A 23,054-nucleotide genomic window follows, 5' to 3' on the forward strand; every position below is an offset into this window, starting at 1 on the left:
ATCACTTCGTCTAAGCCTGTTAAAGGGATGTGGTAATAAAAGTGGAAAATTCTTCTACAAACATCAATAAAGAAAGTAGGAAGCCTACTTTAAGACAGACGTGGACGCCCACCCCGGGTGGAGGCGGTGGCCAGACAAGGGGGCGGGGTCGAGCGCGGAGCCGACTGATCTGAGACAGTCACGTGCCGGGGGCGGGGCTCAGCGCGGCGGGGCGGGGCCACGAGAGGCGGGCCGAGAGGCGGAGGAACTGGCCCGCTGCGCGCGAGTCAGCTTGCGTGCTCACGTGACAGCTCCGAGAGGCGCCGCTCGCGCAGTCTGGACGAGCGAAGATGGCGGCTGAGAGGGAACCTCCTCCTTTGGGGGACGGGAAGCCCACCGACTTTGAAGAGCTTGAGGACGGAGAGGACCTGTTCACCAGCACTGTCTCCACCCTGGAGGTGAGAGTGGGCGTCGCGGTTGTTGTGGAGCTCTGCCACTGCCGCGCTCTTAGGTGCCTTTCCCCCACCCTGACTTCTCTCTTCCCCACCCCCCTGCTTTGCAAGGACCTGGTCGGGCGACACCTGTGACGCTGGCCCTACCTTAGATACCTGTCAGTGGTCTGGAGCTGGACTGGGGCAGTGAGGCCTCCTTTTCAAGAGAACTGCCTGCGAGCCTGGGGTGGTGTGGGGGCAACCTAATCCTCTGAGGGGTTCGGAGGAGACAGAGCATCGCAGTGTCCTTTCCCTGCTCTGCTAGCCTTCTTGGTATCAATTGCATGCACCTTCTTCCAGGCCAGAGCTCTTCTTTTGGGTTCCAGCCAACCTCACCGTACACCCTCTGCAACCCTTTGGATAGATACGTGCTTACTTTTCTCTTTGCTTGCAAGAGGGTGCCCCTTGAGAGTGAGACGAATTGAGCTCTGAGTGACCAAGGATGTGTAGAGAGTTTAGATATACTTTTCTTAGTCTTGGCCATTGATGGACTGTTAGTTCCTTTTAAGGGAAGTGCCTCTGTTTTGGACTATTACATAGATAAATGAAATTGCTCATTTTGTTTGTCTTCTTTAGATCTTAGACTTTTTAAGGTCATAGTGTTTGTAAAATTATGAAGTTCAAGGGAGAGAGTAGTCCAAGAAACTAGGGGGTTTTGTAAGTTACCAGGGGAGAAATACAAACAGCTCCTCACCCCCTTTTCCTCTTTTCTCGCATGGTCAGCGATGTTTCAAGAAGAGTGTTCCTGTTTTTGTCAAAGGAAGCACCCTCTATGAATTTCGCTGTTTTAGACTTCTTATATTCATTTCCCGTTTGAATTGCATTCCACTTGATGACAGCACACCCACCTGTATTAAATTGTAAGCCAGTTTCCCAGAGGGTTGTTTGTCTTATGCTGTACTTCCTTATAAAGTGTTTTATTAGTAAGTTTTCATGATTTGCTTAACTCTGCACCAGGTCAGTTAGTAATTACTATGAAATAGCCATTAGCTTAAATCCAGTGACATGTAACAGGAAACTTCCGGAACCATTTCCAGCACTGTCCACATTCTGTCAGTTTTATGTGTTGATTCTCTTCCAGATCCTACCACCCTTCAGATTACTGTATGCTTCTTGGAACCAGGCATAGAACCTTGATCATCTTTGTATTTCTCACAGAATCTTGAACTTCACATATAGTTGCTTAAACCAACATTTTGGAATTAGTAAAAAATTATCTTGCAGAATGTATTTCTTGTACCCAAAAACCTTTTATGCATACTGTATAGCTATTATGTTGAAGTTAGTATCTCCTCAAAACTTCTCTTGGAAGATAAAAAGATTGTTTTCATTTTTCCCCGAAAAATAGTCCATAGAAGCCTGATTTTTGGATACTACATTGTGAAAGATATAAACATAATTGTTTTTGATTGTCCATGTAGACCTCTTATTTTCATGGACTTATTTCACATTATTAATTTTAAGAAGCACGTTTAACAGATAATGCAAATTGAAAACTTTTTCTTTCCTCTTTAGGAAAGGCTATATAGAAGTATCTCTCAGTATTCCAAAACTACTTCAAAGAAATGCCCTTGAAGGCTTTTGTAAACCATACTTCTCAAATTTGATGTGCTGTAGAATCCATAGAATCTATCATCATTTATGTTGGGAGTCTTTGAGCTTCACTTGAATCTACACTTTTAAAAAACTCTTCTTGCTTTTGAAACTTTTATATGCACAATTTTAAATGCAAGTTAGGATTTTATAGTGCTTTTGGGGAGGCCAAGATTGTATATTTTTCAGGAACTCTATTGAGACCATGAGAGTTCCCTAGTAACACAAATGATTAATTATGCCCAACAACTAGCTTTGAAAGATGATAGTTTGAACTTACCCCGAGTTACGTGAACTTACTTATCCCGAGGTACTTCTGAAAACAGTTCTGGCAGTTTTCTTCAGATAGATCAAAATCATTCTACTCTGCACATAATGGATCTACTTTACAGCAACTAACAACAACCTGATGCCATTGCTTCTGGTCCTTAGATGATACTTTGACTTGCCATATCCTGGGTAGTTCTGATGCAGGTTATGTGCTTTGAATAGTTATTTCCTAACTGAATCGCTTTTAATTAAAGAAAAATTATTTTTAGAATTAAATTAATCATCTTGATAACTTTTATTTGAGGATGTTTTATTTGGGGAAGATCAGTTAAAGTCCACAAGTGTGTGTGTGTGTGTGTGTGTGTGTGTATGTGAAATTAATTACTGGATCATATTGTAATTATGTTAGTAAACCCTGGATTATATACAGTTTTATGAATGGTTCTTTTACCAAGATATATTTTAAAGGACAGCTAAAATTAAGACTAGAACAATGTTGTTGTTACTGTTATGTGTCGTTGAGTCAGGTATGACTCAATGGATCAGAAACCTGCCCTATCCTGTACCATCCTCACCATCTCCTACACACTTGAACCTATTGCTTCTTTTGTTGTTTTAATACATCCTGTCAAAGGTCTTCCTGCCTATGACTGACCCTCCACCTTTCTAAGCATGATGTCCTTCTCCAAGGACAGACTGACCAAATAACATGCCCAAAGTTTGTGAGACAATGTTTCACCATCCTTGTTTCCAAGGAACTCTCTGGTTTCACTTTTTCCAAGATAGACCTGTTTGTTCTCTTGGCATTCTGTGGGATATTCAAACTCTTCTCTAACACCATATCTTAAAGGTATTAATTCTTTCCTGTCATCCTTAGTCATTGTCCAATTTTCAGATGCATAGCAAGCAATTGAGAAGACCATGGCTTGGATCAGGTGCACCTTAGTCTTTAAACTGACATCATTGACCTTCAGTACTCTGGAGAGGTCCCTGACAGCATTATTTTCTGATCATGACTCCTCTTCTGATTTCTTGACGTCTGGTGCCAAGGATGTTGATCGTGGATCCAAGCAAGAAGAAATCATTGATAACGTCAGTCTCTTCTCCATTTATCATGATGTTGCCTATTGGTCTGGTGGTGAGGACTTTTGTTTTCTTGATGTTGAGGTGTGTAAAATATTTCAGATGGAGGAGTCACATGTCTTAGGATGCCTTTCCAGCAGATGACTCCTGGCTGTAAACCCTCAGATGATACAGCTGTTGTTAGGTACTATCAGGTCAGCTTCCACTAAGTGTTATATACTGTCATATTGGACAGACTCACAGGTGACCAGAAGATTCAGAAACAATAAATCACACAATAGGAGATTGTGCATCTTTTCCCCAGAGAACATCTTGTGTTTTCAAGTTGAAAGAGCAGCTCCTTACCAGAGTTCCTTCTCAAGTACAGCACATCTATTCAAGAAAAAGAAATTAATATGATAATATCCATTTAGGGATGAATTAAACCAGTGGATGTAGCATCAAGCAGCTTAAAAATGCTAGATGTGATAACAGTGTGCATCATAATTTTGTTGAGCAATTAAACAATGCTGTGCGTAGAAACCAAGTCCTTATCTTCTTTGGAGATAAAAACTAACAGAAGACTATGTAATAAGTACTGTCATGTAAACAGATACTTAAAATGCTGATAATATATGTGAAATTTAAATATGTCCAGATCAGGAGTAGTATGGAATGCAAGAATGATTTAATGGCAGTGGTGATGTTTAAAATCTGGGAAGTGGGAGACATTATTAAGGGAGAGTTTGTGAAGTAACTTAAGAGTCTCTTTTGATAAAGAGGAACTGAAAACAAAGTTAGTATCCTTTGCCTAAATACATGAGGGAATAAAAGGGTGTTGTTGTTGTTGTTATGTGCCGTCGAGCCGCTTGCGACTCATAGCGACCCTATGTACAACAGCCCTAAACTCCGCTCTGTCCTGTGCCAATCGCACTGTCTCTGACACTCCCATCCCAATTATCCCAGTCACTGAATCAGTCCACCTCATAGAGAGCCTTCCTCTCCTGCGCCGTCCCTCCACCCTCCCAAGCATGATGTCCCTCTCCAAGGACCGGTTTCTCCTCACAACATGTCCAAAGTATGTTAGATGGAGCCTCAGAATCCTTGCCTCCAAGGAGCCACCCGGTTTAACCCTTTCCAGGACAAATCTGTTTGTTTTCCTAGCAGTCCATGGTATTCTCAGTACTCTTCTCCAGCACCACAGCTCAAAGGCATCAATTCTCCTTCTATCCTCCTTGGTCATTGTCCAACTCTCTGAGCATAACATGTGATTGCGAAGACCATGGCCTGTATCAGACACACCTTAGTCTCCAAAGAGACACCATTGCTCTTCAGCACTTTGGAGAGGTCCTAATTCTATAATATAGATGTGTGCTAACTTTACCCTTTTGTACCCAAATTAAAGATCGATTGTTGATAGTACTTTAGATATCATATGAAATAAATATTTTCCCTAACTTACATTGTTCACAGCTTCAGTTTGCTCGGCTGCACAGTCAAAACTCTTGGCACCAGCAGCCAGGAAATCAAAAAACGTATTGTGATGGCAAGTCTGCTGTTAGGGACCTCTCTAAAGTAATCAAGAACAACAGTGTGTCTCTGGAGACTAAGGTGCATCTGATACAGGCCATGGTCTTTGCAATCACTTGTTATGCATCAGAGAGTTGGACAATGACTAGGGAAGATAGAAGGAGAATTGATGCCTTTGAGCTGTGGTGCTGGAGAAGAGTATTGAATGTACCATGGACTGCCAAGAAAACAAACAGATTCATCCTGGAGAGGTTAAACTAGGCTACTCCTTGGAGGCAAGGATTCTAGGGCTTCGTCTGACATACTTTGGACATGTAAGGAGGGACAGGTCCTTGGAGAGGAACATCATGCTTGGGAGGGTGGAGGGACAGCGCAGGAGGGGAAGACCCTCTATGAGGTGGATTGATTCAGTGACTGGGATAATCAGAATGGGAGTGTCAGAGACAGTGCAATTGGCACAGGATAGAGCAGGGTTTAGGGCTGTTGTGTATAGGGTCGCTATGAGTCACAAACAACTCAACAGCACATAACTACAACAACAGCTTTTGCCCATGTTTTCTTCTCGAAGATTATAGTTCACAGATTTTAGTTAGGCCTGTTGTTAGGTGCCATCAATTTGATTGTGATTATGACTCATTGTTGTTCCTTGAACAACAGGATTGAATCTTGTGCTGTCTTGTACCATCCTCACTATCTCTGTCATGATCTCTGTCATGCTTAAGCCATTGTGGTAGTTACTGTCTCAGTTCATATTGTTGATGGTCTTTCTCTCTCTTTTGCTGACCCTCTACTTTTCCTAGCATGATGTCTTTTTCCAAGGTCTAGTCCCTCCTGATTAGATTTCCAAAGTATATGAGACAGAGTTTCACCATCCTTTACGCAGCATTCTGGTTGCACTTCTTCCAAGATAGATTAGTTTCTTCTTTTGGCAGTACATACTATATTCATTACTTTTCTCCAGCACCACAGTTCAAGTATGGGCTTGATCTTTTTTATTTTATGCATCCAACTTTCAGGTGCATAGGAAGCAATTGAAATTAATCAGGTGCACCTTCGTCTTTAAACTGACATCATTGCTCATTAGCACTTTGGAGAGTTCTTTGAAGTACACTTCCTCAATACAACATATCTTTTTTTTTTCTAAACTGCTACTACCATAGATGTTGATTTGAAGTTGTTGATTCATTTAGGCCTATGAATAATTTTTTATTTCATTTGAAATTAATTTTTTTTTTTTTTTTGCATTTTTATACTCAGTTGTTCTAGCACCATATGTTTAAAAATTAGCCTTCCTCTATTAGACTGCCTTTGTAACCTGGTAAAAAAAAAATCACTTAGATGATAATAAGTATGTAGACCTGCTTCTGAATTCCATTTCATTGATCAGTTGTTTGTTTGCTAATTCGGTTCTGTCTTGATTATTTTAGCCAACTCTTGGGATCAGGTAGCGTAGTGTTCTAGTTTTGTACTTTTCAAATTGTTTATAGTATTCTGCTTCCTTTGCCTTCCCATAAATATATCATTCAATTTGTTATTTCTGAGAAATATTTCATTTGTGTGTTTTTCCAATACTAGAAGTCTCTAGATGGTATAAAGAGTTAAGTGCTCAGCTACTAACTGTAAGTTTGACTAGTTCAGACCTATGTTGGCACCTCAGAAGAAAGGCCAGATACACTGCTCCTGAAAAATCATACCTTAGTAACCCTATGGGGTATAATTCTGTTCTGTAACAAATGGGATAATTGTAAATTGGAATTGAATTAATAATTATTTTTTGTTTGGTTTTTCGTAGTGAATACATACATTATTTGGGGGAAATTGAACCTAGTAACAATGTTCTCAACTTTTAACCGTAAGCACACACTGTCTGTCTTGGATTCTATTTTTTTTTTCCACTAATGGATTTTTTTCTCAGTATGGATTGAGGCTCGATATCAATAAGACAAAGAGTCTTACCACCGGAACAATTGGCAGCATCAGAATGGATGGTGAAGAGATAGAGATTGTTCACAGCTTTATTTTGCTTGGCTCCACATTCAACACTCTTGGCCCCAGCAGCCCGGAACTTAAAAGGTGTATTATGGTGGGAAAGTCTGCTGTTAGGGACCTCCCCAAAGTACTGAAGAGCAGTGGTGTCTCTCTGGAGACTAAGGTGCATCTGATAACAGGCCATGGTCTTTGCAATCACTTGTTATGCATCAGAGAGATGGACAATGACTAGGGAGGATAGAAGGAGAATTGATGCCTTTGAGCTGTGGTGCTGGAGAAGAGTATTGAGTGTACCATGGTCTGCTTAGAAAACAAACAGATTCATCCTGGAGAGGGTTAAACTAGGCTGCTCTTTGGAGGCAAGGATTCTGAGGCTTCATCTGACATACTTTGGACATATTGTAAGGAGGGACTTGTCCTTGGAGACATACATCTTGCTTGTGAGGGTGGAGGGACAGCGCAGGAGGGGAAGGCCCTCCATGAGATAAATAGCATTATACATTAGTTTATTTTCTTTTTTTTTTTTCTTTTTATTATTTTGTGTGTGTATACCGTCAAACCAGATCTGACTGGTACAGGAGGAGATTTTTCCTCCTTCTCAAGCAGAGCATCTGATGGATTCGAACCGCACACTTCTAGGATTGCAGTGCAGCTTCTTGCCACTAGGCCACCAGAGCTTGCCGACATTAGTTTATTTTCTCACGGAAATCTTAAAAGAGGTATAAAGAGTCATAAACAAAAAAAAAACAGGAAAAGAAAAGAGAGGAAGACCTTCTATGAGATGGATTGATTCAGTGACTGAGGTAATCAGGATGAGTGTGTCAGAGACAGTGCGATTGGCGCAGGACAGAACAGAGTTTAGGGCTGTTGTACATAGGGTCACTGTGAGTCACAGGTGACTCAGCAACACATAAAAACAACAACAATGTATGTAGTTTTCTGCATACATACTTATGCCTAAATATTTCAGAAGATGTGGTTTTCTTTTTTGTTTGTTTTTCTCTGTGTGTGTGTTTTTTAAACTGGAACAGCACATCAACAGAGAACTACCAGAAGTCCAGGCTGGTTTCAGAAGGGGTCGTGGCACTAGAGATATTGTAGCTGATGTTAGATGGATCTTGGCTGAAAGCAGGGAATACCAGAGGAATGTCTATCTGTGCTTCATTGACTATGCAAAGGCATTTGACTGTGTAGATCATAACAAACTGTGGCTGACTCTGAGAAGAATGGGAATCCCAGAACACTTGAGCGTTCTAATGCGAAACTTATACTTGGACCAGGAGGCAGTCGTCAGAACAGAGCAAGGGAACACTGCATGGTTCAAAATTGGGAAGGGCGTACGCCAGGGATGCATCCTATCTCCATACCTCTTCAACCTATATGCAGAACAGATTATCCGGGAGGCTGGGCTCTATGAGGAGAAATGTGGGGTCAGGATTGGTGGACGATTTATCAACAATCTGCGTTATGCGGATGACACAACCCTGCTTGCTGAAACTGAGGAGGACCTGAAGCACCTGCTGCAGAGTGTCAAGGACTGCAGCCTGCAATATGGATTGAGGCTCAATGTCAAGAAGACAAAGATTCTCACCACTGGACCAATCGGCAGCATCAGGATGGATGGTGAAGAGATTAAGATTGTACACAGCTTTAGTTTGCTTGGCTCCACAGTCAACACTCTTGGCACCAGCAGCCAGGAAATTAAAAGGCACATTGCCATGGGAAAGTCTGCTGTTAGGGACCTCTCCAAAGTGCTGAAGAGCAGTGGTGTCTCTCTGGAGACTAAGGTGCGTCTGATACAGGCCATAGTCTTCGCAGTCACCTGTTATGCATCAGAGAGTTGGACAATGACCAAGGAGGATAGAAGGAGAACTGATGCCTTTGAGCTGTGGTGCTGGAGAAGAGTACTGAGAATACCATGGACTGCTAGGAAAACAAACAGATTTGTCCTGGAGAGGGTTAAACCGGGTGGCTCCTTGGAGGCAAGGATTCTGAGGCTCCGTCTAACATACTTCGGACATGTAGTGAGGAGAGACCGGTCCTTGGAGAGGGACGGCGCAGGAGAGGAAGGCCCTCTATGAGGTGGATTGATTCAGTGACTGGGATAATTGATGGGAGTATCAGAGACAGTGCAATTGGCATAGGACAGAGTGGAGTTTAGGGCTGTTGTACATAGGGTCGCTATGAGTCGCAGGCGACTCGACGGCACATAACAACAACAACAACATTTTTATTTCTAGTTCCATTTGCTTGTTTGAAATTTATTGGTCCAATATCCTGTGGGAGTGTTATGTGCCTTTGAGTCACTTGTGACTCATAGTGACCTTATGTACAATACAATAGCCCTAAACCCTGCTCTATCCTGTGCCAATCTTAGTGTCTCTGACACACCCATCCCCATTACCCTAGTCATTGAATCAATCCATCTCATAGAGGGTCTTCCTCTCTTTTTTTTTTTTTTGGTTGTTTATGACTCTTTATACGTTTTTTAAGACTTTCCATGAGAAAATAAACTAATGTGTAATGCTATTTACTTAAAGGACAAAAGCAAAGGAGGGGGGACAAAATTCTTCAAGGTCTTTCATTCATTTCATCAATTAGGACACATAAAACAGCATCTTTGTCTATAATCTGATCTCTCCTGTGACCAGAATTTTCTCTTTGTTGTTCATTCTGTCCAGTACAATTGTCACTATCATCTGCATCCATTGGTTCAATTTTTACTCTTATGCCAGCTTCCGAATGTGGCAAATCATCAAGCAAAGAAGCCAAGCAGTTTTGAATCATCTCAGTGACTCGTTCCAGGTGCTTCTGAAACCTCTCAGCTGTTTCAAGACGTTGACATTTCTGCACTTCCATCATCACCCTCAAAGTCTCTCTTGCTTGGTGTGGTCGGTTCTAACGCGAAACCTATACTTGAACCAAGAGGCAGTCGTCAGAACAGAGCAAGGAAACACTGCATGGTTCAAAATTGGGAAGGGTGTACGCCAGGTGTGTATCCTGTCTCCATGCCTTTTCAACCTGTATGCAGAACAGATTATTCGAGAGGCTGGGCTCTATGAGGAGAAATGCAGCATCAGGATTAGTAGAAGATCTATCAACAGTCTGCATTATGCAGATGACACAACCCTGCTTGCTGAAACTGAGGAGGACCTGAAGCTCTTGCTGCAGCCTTCAGTATGGATTGAGGCTCAATGTCAAGAAGACAAAGATTGTCACCGTTGAACCAATTGGCAGCATCAGGATGGATGGTGAAGAGATTGAGATTGTTCACAGCTTTAGTTTACTTGGCTCCACAGTCAACACTTTTGGCACCAGCAGCCAGGAAATTAAAAGACGTATTGCTATGGGAAAGTCTGCTGTTAGGGACCTCTCTGAAGTACTGAAGAGCAATGGTGTCTCTCTGGAGGCTAAGGTGCGCCTGATACAGGCCATGGTCTTTGCCGTCACTTGTTATGCATCAGAGAGTAGGACAGTGACTAAAGAGGATAGAAGGAGAATTGATGCCTTTGAGCTTTGGTGTTGGAGAAGTGTATTGAAGATGCCATGGACTGCTAAGAAAACAAACAGATTCGTCCTGGAAAGGGTTAAACAGATTCGTCCTGGAAAGGGTTAAACCAGGCTGCTCCTTGGAGGCAAGGATTCTGAGGCTTCGTCTGACATACTTTGGACATGTTGTAAGGAGAGACCGGTCCTTGGATAAGGACATCAGGCTTGGGAGAACGGAGGGCAGGTGCAGGAGGGGAAGGCCCTTTAGGAGATGGATTGATTTGGTGACTGGGGTAATTTGGATGAGTGTGTCGGAGACAGATTGGCACAGGACAGAACAGAGTTTAGGGCTGTTGTACCTAGGGTTGCTGTGAGTCACAAGCAACTCTATGGCACATAATAACAACCACCACCACCACCAGATGGACAAAAAGCAGCTTAAGATCCTCTAACTTCTCTTTTCATTTTATACTCCCAGCGCTCCTTATCAAGATATCCAAGAGGCCTAAGAAATTAGTGTAGACATACTGAGTTTTCTCAGTTATTTCTTATGATCAAACTGCATAGTATGGAGCCTTTCAATGCCCTGACTTTCCAAAGGGCGAATGATAAGATCACATTGGAACTGGTTACCAAACATCATGTAACTATCTTTTATTGGAGGTGGATGCTTGGGAGTGAGGCCTTTCTGAATATTTTCATTTTTTTATGTACTGCATCAGAGGTGGTGGAAGTGCACTGACTTGCTGTGGTTCACCCGTTGTGAAAGATCAGGAACCTAGTTCATAGGGAGTTTGCTGCTAACTGAAAGGTCACACTACTCTGCTGGTTTGAATCCACCAGGGCTCTGTAGAAGAAAGATGGGCAATCTCCCCTTATGTGCTTTACTTCCTTCAACTCACAGTCTTGGGAACTCAGTGAGGATCAGCTAGTTAGTTGTTAGTTCCAATTTGTTAAAATTTCCTTGGCTCTAGGTTTACGCTGGTATCCAGCCGCCTTCGCTGCCACCTCAACCCAATTTTCCGGGTCTTCCTCTCTTGTGCTGTCCTTCTACCTTCCCAAGCATGACGTCCTCTCCAAGGACTGGTCTCTCCTTACAACATGTCCAAAGTATGTCAGACGAAGCTTCAGAATCCTTGCTTCCAAGAAGCAGCCTGCTTTCAACCTCTCCAGGACAAACCTGTTTGTACTCCCAGCAGTCCATACTATATTCATACTCTTCTCCAGCACTGCAGCTCAAAGGCATTAATTCTCTATCATTTTTAGTCACCGTCCAGTAGTTGCAAAGACTATGGCCTGGATCAGGCACACCTTAGTCCCCAGCCTGAACCAACCTCACCATCTCTACCACACCTACCCTTATTACCCCAGTTGTTTGGTCAATCTCAGGATCTAGCAGAGTTCAGAACTGTTGTGCATAGCATCTCTATGAGTCATCGTTGACGACACATCACAACAGTGTTCCTTTGTTCTGTTTGGACAGCTTCTTGCTCTAGGTACAGATTTGGCATGAACACAATTAAGTATTCTGAGATTCACATTCTTCTCAATGTTATCCATAATTTATTATGATCCACACAGCAGACTTACCCAATGCAAAATTTGTCTGCTATCAGAAACCTCTCCAAAGTACTGAAGAGCAACAATGTCGTTCCATCTCAGCCTCATCCAGGGTCTTTAAGGCAAGTGCTTCAGGTCCTCCTTTAGTTTCATCAAGCAGGATTGTGTCGTCTGCATTACACAGATTGCTGATGTGTCTTCCTATAATCCTGATGGTACATTTCTCCTCATGGAGCCCAGCTTCCCAGATAATCAGTTCTGCATGTTGTTGTTGTTATGTGCCGTCGAGTCGTTTTCGACTCATAGCGACCCTATGCACAACAGCCCTAAACCCTGCTGCATCCTGCGCCAACCGCACTGCCTCTGACACACCCATCCCGATTACCCCAGTCACCGAATCAATCCATCTCATAGAGGGTCTTCCCCTCCTGCGCTGCCCCTCCACCCTCCCAAGCATGATGTCCCTCTCCAAGGACCCATCCCTCCTGGCAACGTGTCCAAAGTATGTCAGAGGAAGCCCCAGAATCCTTGCCTCCAAGGAGTAGCTTGGTTTAATCCTCTCCAAGATGAATCTGTTTGCTTTCCTGGCAGTCCATGGTACATTCAGTACTCTTCTCCAGCACCACAGCTCAAAAGCATCCACTCTCCTTCTGTCCTCCCTAGTCATTGTCCAACTCTCTGATGCATGTTCCTTAAGTCCTTCAGCTTAAGAAATGCTGAGTTTGGCCCATTTGATTTTCTGACTCCAACTCTTTGCACATTTCATTACAATACTTTACTTTGTCTTCCAGTGCTGCCCTTTAAAATCTTCTGTTCGGCTCCTTAATGTCTTGATTTCTCCTCTTTGTTTTGGCTTCTGGGCACTCTAGTGCAATATTCAGAGTTTCTTCTGACATCCATCTTGATCTTCCTCCTCTGTCTTTGAAATGACCCCCTGCATTCTTCCTGGATGATAGTCTTAATATCCTCCCACAGTTCATCTGGTTTTCGCTCATTAATCTTTGCAATTACTTGCTATGTATCTGAAAGCTGGACCATAACTAGGGATGATAGAAGGAGAGTTGATGCCTTTGAGCTGTGGTGCTGGAGAAAAGTATTGAATATATCATGGTCACCTAGGAGAACCAAAACGTTATTCCTAGAGAGGATGAAACCAAGCTGCTCCTTGGAGGCAAGGATTCTGAAGCTTCATCTGACATAATTTGGACATAGTCCTTGGAGAGGGATGTTATGCTTGAGAGGGTAGAGGGACAGCACAAGAGAGGAAGACTCTTGATGAGATGGATCGATTTGGTGACTGGGGTAATGAGGGGGTTTTTGTCACGGGCAGTAAAATTGGCACGGGATAGAGCAGGGTTTAGGGCTGTTGTATGTATATAGGGATACAGTGATTCACAGTCGACTCAGCAGCACATAACCCCCACCACCTTTGTGAGTGTGTGTCTATGAGAATGAGTTCTCCTGAGAGAAAAAGAAACTGTCCTTTAAATTTTCATCTAAGAATTTGTAGTTTATTTTGAAACCTCAAGAGAAATGTCCTCATGACATAGAAGTGTATCATTGTTTCCATCAGGTCATCTCTGATTATTGGCCACATTGTGTGTAGTAGAATGAATCCTTGCCTAGCCCTTCATCATCCTCACCACTGACAGTATGTTTGGATCCATCCATTCTTGTGGCCTTTGTACCAGTCCATCTCACCAAAGGCCTCCCATTCCCTCATTGGCTCTCTGCTTCACCAAATATGACCTACTCTTTTAATGATTGATCCCTCCTGATCATGTGTTGTACAGTGTTCTGAGTCATAATGTTTTCCTGGGTTAATTTTCAGTAGATTCTTAGGCCTTTCTTCTTAGTCTGGTTTAGACAGGAAGCTCTGCTAAAACCTGGCTTCTAGTCTGTTGTGGATGAACTTGCAGTACTTTGTAACAGAGTTTCCAACACACACATACAGTATGACAAGGCTGCACATTGGTGCTCAATGGGACCTCACAATTAGAAATATAACTGTTAAAAAAAAAAGAAATATAACTTGTTATTATTTCCTGTCAAGAAATGTGCTTTTTCTCTAATTACAATTAAATATGTCAACCTATTTTTTTTTTATCAGTCAAGTCCATCATCTCCAGAACCAGCTAGTCTTCCTGCAGAAGATATTAGTACAAATTCCAATGGTCCAAAACCCACAGAAGTGCTAGATGATGACAAAGAAGATCTTTTTGCAGGTAGTTGTTAGTATCTTGTTTTTTAATAATGTTAAGTGAAAAATATTTGCTAAGGTAAATTTGAAATTGTGTGTAAAATACTGATGGTAGTTCTCTGTGTAACAATTTTAATAGGGAATTAGATTCCTTTTAATGTTAGCACTTGAGAGGAATGGGAAAAACTTTTTTCTGATTTTAGGCATTTAGAAATAAATTTCAGATTATCATTTGATTATTTTTATTAGCACTTGAACTAAAAAAAAGATTGTAACATTCATTCCTTGAGAAATAGCAATGATTATATTCTACATATTATTTAACAAAACAGAGCAAACTTAAAATGTGGGTTTGAAAATCAATTTTATTCTATGCTCAAAATCTGGTTTTTTCTGCCACAGTATTTACCACCTAATCTGTTTTTACTTGCTTTTAGGTAAATGATGCTTGAGAAATTTTTTGTAATGGAGCAAGATTAGTTCATAGTCTATCCTAACTTTAAATATATATATATATATATATATATATAGAGAGAGAGAGAGAGAGAGAGAATATCTTCAGATTATAAAGAAGCTTCATTTCCAGATCTGTCTTTAAATTTGTTTGTAAGTCAAGACAGTTAGACAGGATCTTACGTCAAACTTCAGTCAGATATTTATCTTAGTATGTAGTGTGTCTTCCTATGTATAAAAACATTTTTAAAGGCGTCCATATACACCAAAGCATCTCTAACTTCATTATCCTTAATAATGTTTTTATAGAGAGCAAATTGGTAGTTATTATGAATTACGCCATGTTAATAACTACAAGTTGTTACTTTGTAACTGAGGGACTAACTGTATGTATTGAACTCTCCAAAATAGTTACCTGCTTTAAGATTAAAAGTTAGAGACATTTTAATGTTTTGATACTAAAAAGCAAAAACTGCCTTAGAATTAATGACACAAAACCAAACTAATAGATCTTTGTCTATTTATCTTACCTGTCCTAACTTAGGTATTGGTTCAGTAATCAAACTATATTTCTGAATAGTATTTCTGTATTTTTCTTGTACAGATTTGTTTGAAGATAGAATAATTCCCTATCACAAAGCCTCTTAACAGTTTTCTGCTTTAGTAGGTCTTTGAGCAGTTGTCATCACAAATTTGTTCGTTTCATTGTGTCAGAAAATTAAAAATATGATATTAGATACCTGCCATGTTTCCTTTTATTCTTTTCCCCCCCTAGCTGTCTAACAACTTAGAGTCAGAATCTCAGTTAATCAAAGTTGTAATATTCCTTTTTGTTTGTTTTCATGGACATGGGTTTTTCCAGGTAAGCTTTAAAAGTTTTTTCATTACATTTGTGTTTACCTAAAAGTTGACACAAGTTCTTTGTCCATTAAGTAGGTACTATCTAAAATTGTATGTATTCCTTTAATACTCTAGGATCATATAAAAAGATTTTAATTGTAAGTTTTAAAGATTCTTTTGTCTTACAGTAAGAATTCTATAGATGAAATTCTGTGATGAAACTTTGGCTGTGCTAGAAATTTATCAGCTGTTTTGTGGGTTTAGGGGTGTGTGTATGTGTGTAAAAAGAAAGGTTTCTGTTATGGTATACACAGCTCATCATGTACTTAACCAAGTAAAGAGAGTAAAATTACATTAGCTTAATTGGAAAAATATTTTAGTCCTTTTATTTACTTGGAATAGTACACTATTTAATTCAGATGTGGTCCATGTCGGTGTTTGCTTTTTCAAAAATAAAAAAGACACAAGAACAGCCATGTTTTTGCTTTCTTAACCTAGAAATATTTTTGCTTCATCTTTTACCTTAAACTCATTTGCGTTCATAATAGTTTTAGTAAGTGACTTAAGTCCAACTCCGATCATTTTTATAAATGATTGACTAATGTTTTCCATATAACTCATTTAAGCAGGTTTATTATTGTTTACTGTGGAGGAGTATGGCTAAAGAAAGCCATTTCCCCAGAACATATACTTGGGTTATTTTATTCCTCCTTTTCCAGAGAATATCAGACAAAATATAGATGCTGCTTTTGTAATCTAGCTATAGTGATCCTAAAATGGTAAAGAGAGCGTCTTTTGGTGGTACATATGCTAATGGCATATACTGCTCAGTTTTTAATAACATTCCAAGTACTGTATGTCAGAAGTGATACTAGAAAAGGTCAAGTATTATAAATAATCTGTTCACTTAGGGTGGTGACCAGGTGTGGAGTTTCTCTCATCCACCATTTGTTACAGCCTGCATTCATGTTTCACTGTACATACTTTAGTAAACTGTCTGGAAGAGATATGTAAGAGTAAACAAACTGCTATAAATAAAGTTGACCTAGACTTTTAGAATTTGTTTCTGCTAGATGCCAATTATAAATTTAATAAATATTCTTTTGTCTTAAAAGTTTCCTTGCATTTGTTCATATGGTTGAAATGCATAATTAATTTGAAATATTATTTCCACATTGACATAATTAATTTCTGCTTGTCCTTAAAAGTATGTTTTCCAAGGAAAAGTTAATCATAGTGCTTCTATCTTCCTGAACTGTTAATATCTGATATAAATGAAAATTTATACATTTTAATATGCTAGCTTAGCCAAAATAAATCTTGTGAGGACTTGAAGTCAAACTTTGTAAAGCAGTTAAACCTCATAGCAATTCTATGAGACAAAGTAGAACTACCCCATATATTTCTAAGGCTGTAATCTTTATAGGAACAGATTGTAAGAACCTAACTTTCTACCCATTTCTTTCTATTTTCCCTTCCATATTAGCTACTTAGAACATACTTAGCTTAAGGTTTTTTATTTGTTTGCTGCCTGTTTGTATGTTAGTTATTTTTGCTTATTGCTGCTTGTAGAGTAAAAACTTAGTATCATTGCTGCATGTTACTTTTGTCTCTTGTCTTCATTTCTTTAATAAGTATAGGCACTAGCCTTCTTAATATCCTAAAGTTGTATATAACATATAAACTTTTAGTTTTCTAAAAAGAGCTTGTTGATAGTATATTTTCCAACCTTTCTAATATATTCTATTTCCTATGGTTACTATTGTTTGAAAAATTTTTGTTATTTTTCTTTTGAAGTATAAATTATAAGAGATAGATGCTAAAAATAAGGATTGTCATCAACATTAGATAGATAATCACTAAGACTCAATAAAATGGTAACCTGTACAACTTTATTTCTTGTAAATATACTATTATTGTGGGGTTGTGGGGTTTATTTTGGTGGGTTTTTTTTGGAAAGTATTTAAAATACCTCACTGACTACCACTACTGCCTGCTAAAACCTCTAGGAAACTTAAGAATCTATGCATCTCTTCTATTCATGTTTTTATTTACCGAAATCAGTTCTACAAACAAGCTGAATGTGGTTTACATTATGATTACTGATTGTAAATTTTCCTTTCCTACCTCTTTTTTTTGTGCCTGTACTATTCATTTTCATGGAATTCCTCATCCTGTCCTGATGTCTCCGGATGAGTTTTGTAAACTATACCTGATTTTCTTAATCCTAAAATATGGTCTCCCGTATAAACTTATAGTTTGTTCTTTAGTACAATATAGTATTTGTCTTATCTTGTGGCATTCATTTTGTTATTCTCTTGGCTGTTATTTTAAGTCTTTTATTATTCTTTAACGTTCCACGTGCTTATGTCTTGTTTTTTCAACTAGATTATAAGCTCCCTGAGGGCAGGTATGATATTTTACATTTCTTTGTGTTTCTCCATTGCACTTAGCACAGTGTTACATAGCTTGTAGATACTCAGTTTATTGGTTTGCTTTGATTTTAAATATATTTAATTTTTCTTTTTTAAGTGAGTGAGAACATTTTAAATTAAAACCTAAATCTATATTTGTTTTGTGTCTTAATAGTCTATGCAACTAATATTCATCATAATATTTGGTAATCTTTGGCAGTTAATTGCTTTAGATTACTAACTTTGTGGATTATCCATAACAAATTTTTAATCCCAGTTGGGATAATTCTAGATAACCTTCTATAAAATTTATGTTCATCTGTATAAAATAATCATAATGTAAGCCCAAATAAAATATTTGGAAGGTAAGTTACTATAAAATAAGAACAGATTCAAGCACAAATGACTGTGTAATTACTTTTGTCATTGTTGTCTTCCTGGCTTTGTTCCCATCAGTAGTATAGTTCATTAAGCTGACTTAATGAAATTCTTCCTAAAACCAGCAGTCACTGTTGGTTTAAAGTTATGGTAAACCACTGAGGAAGAATTCATAATATTTCTTTATGTTTTTGTGGGCAGTAACAAAATATTTTTTATAATTTATTAACTACTATAAAGAATTCTTGAGATTTACTGCCAGTGTCCTTAACTAACTTTTTCATTTATGTCTAGAAGCCACAGAAGAAGTTTCTTTGGACAGTCCAGAAAGGGAACCTATCCTCTCTTCAGAACCTTCTCCTGCAGTTACCCCTGTCACTCCAACTACACTTATTGCACCTAGAATTGAATCCAAGAGTATATCTGCTCCTGTGATCTTTGATAGATCTAGAGAGGAGGTATGTAGTATTTTTATTCACAAATTAATATGTATATAATCTTTTGTTTCCTTTCCAACATCTTCTAATTAACATTCATAATTGAATGAAACCTTTCAGATTTTGGGGGGAAAAGAACATTGAACTAAAGGAGTTGACTACTATTTTTATATCTACCACTATTTAACCCAGTGATGCGGCGTATATCACTTACTCCCTTTTAAGCCAAAAGTTTGTCTTTTGTGTTCTGATTATAATGATGTGTATCTGCCTCTTGCCACTATTTATTTCTAAAATTTTTTCATAATATCCAAAAGAAATTCTATCTCTTATGTAACAACTCTCCATTACATCCTTTTTTAGGCGATAAAACTGGTAATTCTGCTTTATGTTACTGCACATTTGCTTGTACTACAATTTTTTATATAAGTGGAATTATACAATCTATGTTATTTTATGTCTGATTTATTTCACTCAGTGTAATGTTTTCAAGATCCATCCATGTATGTAGGAGGGTGCATCAAAAACTTAATTCTCTTTATAGGTATAGGTGAATAATACGCAATTATATGAATATACTACATTTTGTTTGTTCTTTTGTCTATTGAGGGCTCTTATATTCCTTCTAACTTTTAGCTGTTGTACATACTGCTGCAGTGAACATTGAAATATGAGTATCTGTCTCTGCTTTCAGTGTTTTTGGGTATATACTTGAAAATAAATTTTAATAACAAATTTGTGGTCTGAAAAGTTTAGTAAGTGACAAAATTATATGTTTTTAAAACATTTCTAGAAATAGATCATTTAAAATACCCCTAGTTTTAAAAGTCAAACAAAACAAAAGGAGTAAGTAGAAGATACTTTTTTTAGGAGGGGATAAAACCAGTATACAGGGTATTTGTAACTCTAATACTTGAACTTTAAAAACAAAGAAAACTGATGTATAGTGTTATAAGTAAAACACTTAGCAGTTAACCAAAATGTTGATAGTTTGAATTTGCCAGCTGTTCTGTGGGAGACGACTTCCTGATCTACTCACATAAAGATTACAACCCATAAAACATTATGGAATATTTCTGTGTGCCCTCCAGTGTTGCTGTGTGCAAAGATTAAATTGATGGTACAGAATAACACAGTTGGGATAGTGGTACATTGGTGACCAGAAAGATAGATCTTAACTAGAAAAAGAAGCATGAGAATATGTTCTGGGGTTATGATGCTGTTTCTTGATACAGGTTTTCATTATACATGTGTGTTCAATGTATACACTTTGCTGTGCATGTGACAATTCCAGTAAGATTTTATTTTCACAATCTGTACAAAGATTTAAAATAAAAAGAAAGAAATCAGAAAAATTCTTGCATTTTAGTAAGGTAGTCTTACAATGTTAGTATTTCAAAACTAACAACATTTAACAATCTATGAGATACTTTTTCCTGGAAATAGCAAAGTTTTCTTGCAGAGCTGTTACTTAGGTTACTTATTTGTAATCATTAAAAGACATTTCTGTGTAGTCCCAAAGCGTTCTCTTTCTCCCCCACTTATTATTTCAGTGAGCTGTGTAATACTTTAATTAGCTTGAAAGTAAAAATGTGTTTATTAGGTAGGTTATAAAAACATTCTGTCAATATTGAGGAGTCTAATGGTAAAATGAGTGGCTCCTGATTATTAAAGAGAAAAGGTACAACTTGGAGGAGTGATTTTAAAATAACAAAAAAGAGGTCATTATTTCAGTTGTCTGAATTTGGATATATAGAATAGCAAAATCCATAGTGTACATTAAAAAAAAAAAAACAACAAAAAACAAAAATTGAATCCTATTCCTGAGAAATTAGAAGAATTTAAGATTCTCATTTTCATTATTTTTTTTTACTCATTAACTCTTTTATTACTATTACTACTACTACTACTACTACTACTACTACTACTACTATTATTATTGGGTTTTGGGTTTTTAAAAAAAATTTTAATGAAAGTTTACGGAGACCTTGGTTTCCCTTCATATATTGTTGCACACTTTCTTCTCCACCCACCCCTTCCCCCAGTTTGCTTTTCCCTTTGAAGGAAAAAAAATTATTTCATTGATTTACGGGCCTCAACCACCACTACCACACACACCCCCAAATCTACTTTACTATGCAGCTTTTATTCTGCACTCTTGTCATAAAAATAATACCTAATCATATATTCCTTTTAAATAGTTCTCTTCCCCCTCTGTTTCAATGCAATATGCATTGTGTATCCCCTCTTTTCTTAAATTACCCCCAACCCCAATGTCAGTCCCATTTTACAACAGTGGCACTATGCAGTATTTGTCTTTTTGTGACTGAGATATTTCACTCAGCATAGTGTCCTCCAGAGTCACCCATTTTGTATATTTCATGAGTTCCTTGTTTTTCAATGTGTCATAGTATTCCATTGTGTGAATATACTACAGTTTCTATATTCTTTTGTTTGTTGATGGGGCACTTGGGTTGTTTCAACTCTTTAATATTGTGAACAAAGCAGCAATAAATGGTGTGCATTATCTGCTTGGATGGCAGTTCTGGTTTCTTTAGGGTATACTCCCAGTAGTGGAATTATTGGATCAAATGGTATTTCTATTTGCAACTTTTTGAGAAAGCACCATACAGCCTTCCATAATGGTTGCACCATTTTACTCCCAGCAACAGTGATTAAGGATTCCACATTCTCTATAACCTCTCCAGGATTTGTTGTTTGCTGCTCTGTTGAATTTTGCTGTTCTTACTGGGGTGAGATGATATCTCATAGTTGTTTTGACTGCTCTCTTAGAGCTAGGGATTTTGAACATTCCTTCATGTGTTTGTCGCCATCTGAATGTCTTCTTTGTGAAGTGTCTGTTCATATCCTGTGCCCATTTTTCAGTTGGGTAGTTTACCTTTACCTTGTTGTGGTTCTCAAGTCTTCTATATATAAGTCCCTTTTCAGACACGTCATTACCCCTGTCTTCTTGCTCGCATGGTTTCTGCTGAGAAATCGACATTTAATCTTACCTGCTGTCCCTTATAGGTTACTCTTTGTTTCTCCCTCAGTGCTTTCAGAATTCTCTCCTTAATTTTGGTTCTGGCAAATTTGACTATGGTATGCCTTGATGATTTTCTTTTGGGGTCTATTCTGTATGGTGTTCGCTCAGCTTCTTGAATATACATACTTTTCTCTCATTCTTCATTATGCGTGGGAACTTTTCTTCTTGTAATTCTTCAGCTTTTTCAGTGCTTTTACTTGCTTCTTCCTGCTCTGGGATTCTGATGATGCACATGTTATTTCTCTTGATGGAGTCCCACATTATTCTTAGGTTTTTTTCTTTTTCCTTCTTTTTTGATTCTGCTTTTTGCTTTAGCAGATCAGTTGTGATAATTCTATCTTCTGTTTCACTGATTCTGTTTCTCTTCCCTTCAGCTCTGCTCATGTGTCCCTCCATCATGTTGCCAGCATCTAGAGCATGAGACCTCATATTTGAATCATGATTTCTTGTTTTTCCCAGAGCCTCTAATGCCTCATTAGTTTTATCTGCTCTGTTTTGGATTTTTTTTTTAAGCTCCTCCTGGGTTTTGCTTGAAGTGTCCTATAATTCTTCAGGTTTCTCTTTCACCCATTGAAAATATTCAGTCATTGTTCTTTTAAATTCTATGTCAGAAAGTTCCATCAGACTTTCTAGCTTCAGGAGATCCATTGATACTGTGTCACTTTTGCGGGGTAACATCTTGCTTTGCCCTTGTGTAGTTTGTGATGTAGCCTGCTTTTTGTGTGACGTTGCTGTTGCGGAGTTTATCATGCCTGAGGCAATGATATATTCTTTATCTGAAGTCACTGAGTAGAGGTGAGTGGAGTGTAGAGATGTGCTGAGCATAGAAGTTGGCACTGGCGTGGAGTGAGGGGATGGTCACCATGTTTGGGCCCCAGTGTTTGCTGTGGCTGCTAGAGGTGCCTGGCATGTGCACAGATGCACACCAGGCTGGGGAAAGCTGAATCTCTCATTAAACACACAGGGACCTTACTCAAATTCTAGCTCTTAGGCCTGTCTCCTGGCTGCACTGTGTCCTAGCTTCACTGAGTTTTGACTGTGCAGCACTCTTAAGATTCTCATTTTCTGATCATGTTTAAAAACAGGAAATAGTACAAGGATTATTTGTAGAAGTGACAGAGAATTTTCTACAGTTTATTTTTTCTTTTGATGTTTTTTTTAAATACATATCAGAAAATGAGCAAGTTTTATTTTTTTGTTTCTTAGAAATGAAATGCTATGCACACCCATGTTTTTCACAGCTTTGTTCATAATAGCAAGGAATTGGAAACAACCTAAGTGCCCACCAACAAACGAATGGATAGAGAAACTGGTATATTCAAA

General features: G+C 38.6%; 1 protein-coding gene and 1 pseudogene across 1 annotated transcript in view; one reads left to right on the forward strand and one right to left on the reverse strand.

Moving 5' to 3' along the window:
- The first annotated feature begins 289 nt into the window (after window positions 1-289).
- Window positions 290-23,054, forward strand: part of SNX2 (sorting nexin 2) — an 86,194-nt gene continuing 63,429 nt past the window's right edge. The window contains exons 1-3 of the mRNA XM_006885996.1: window positions 290-437; window positions 14,074-14,188; window positions 18,543-18,706. Coding sequence (XP_006886058.1) covers window positions 330-437; window positions 14,074-14,188; window positions 18,543-18,706 — 387 coding nt within the window. The 5' untranslated portion in view covers window positions 290-329. The remainder of the gene's footprint in view (window positions 438-14,073; window positions 14,189-18,542; window positions 18,707-23,054) is intronic.
- Window positions 9,486-11,170, reverse strand: LOC102859540 (annotated as a pseudogene).

The sequence above is a fragment of the Elephantulus edwardii genome, unplaced genomic scaffold, assembly GCF_000299155.1.
Source record: "Elephantulus edwardii isolate Elephantulus edwardi_28Jun2011 unplaced genomic scaffold, EleEdw1.0 scaffold00046, whole genome shotgun sequence".
Classification (NCBI taxonomy): Eukaryota; Metazoa; Chordata; class Mammalia; order Macroscelidea; family Macroscelididae; genus Elephantulus; species Elephantulus edwardii.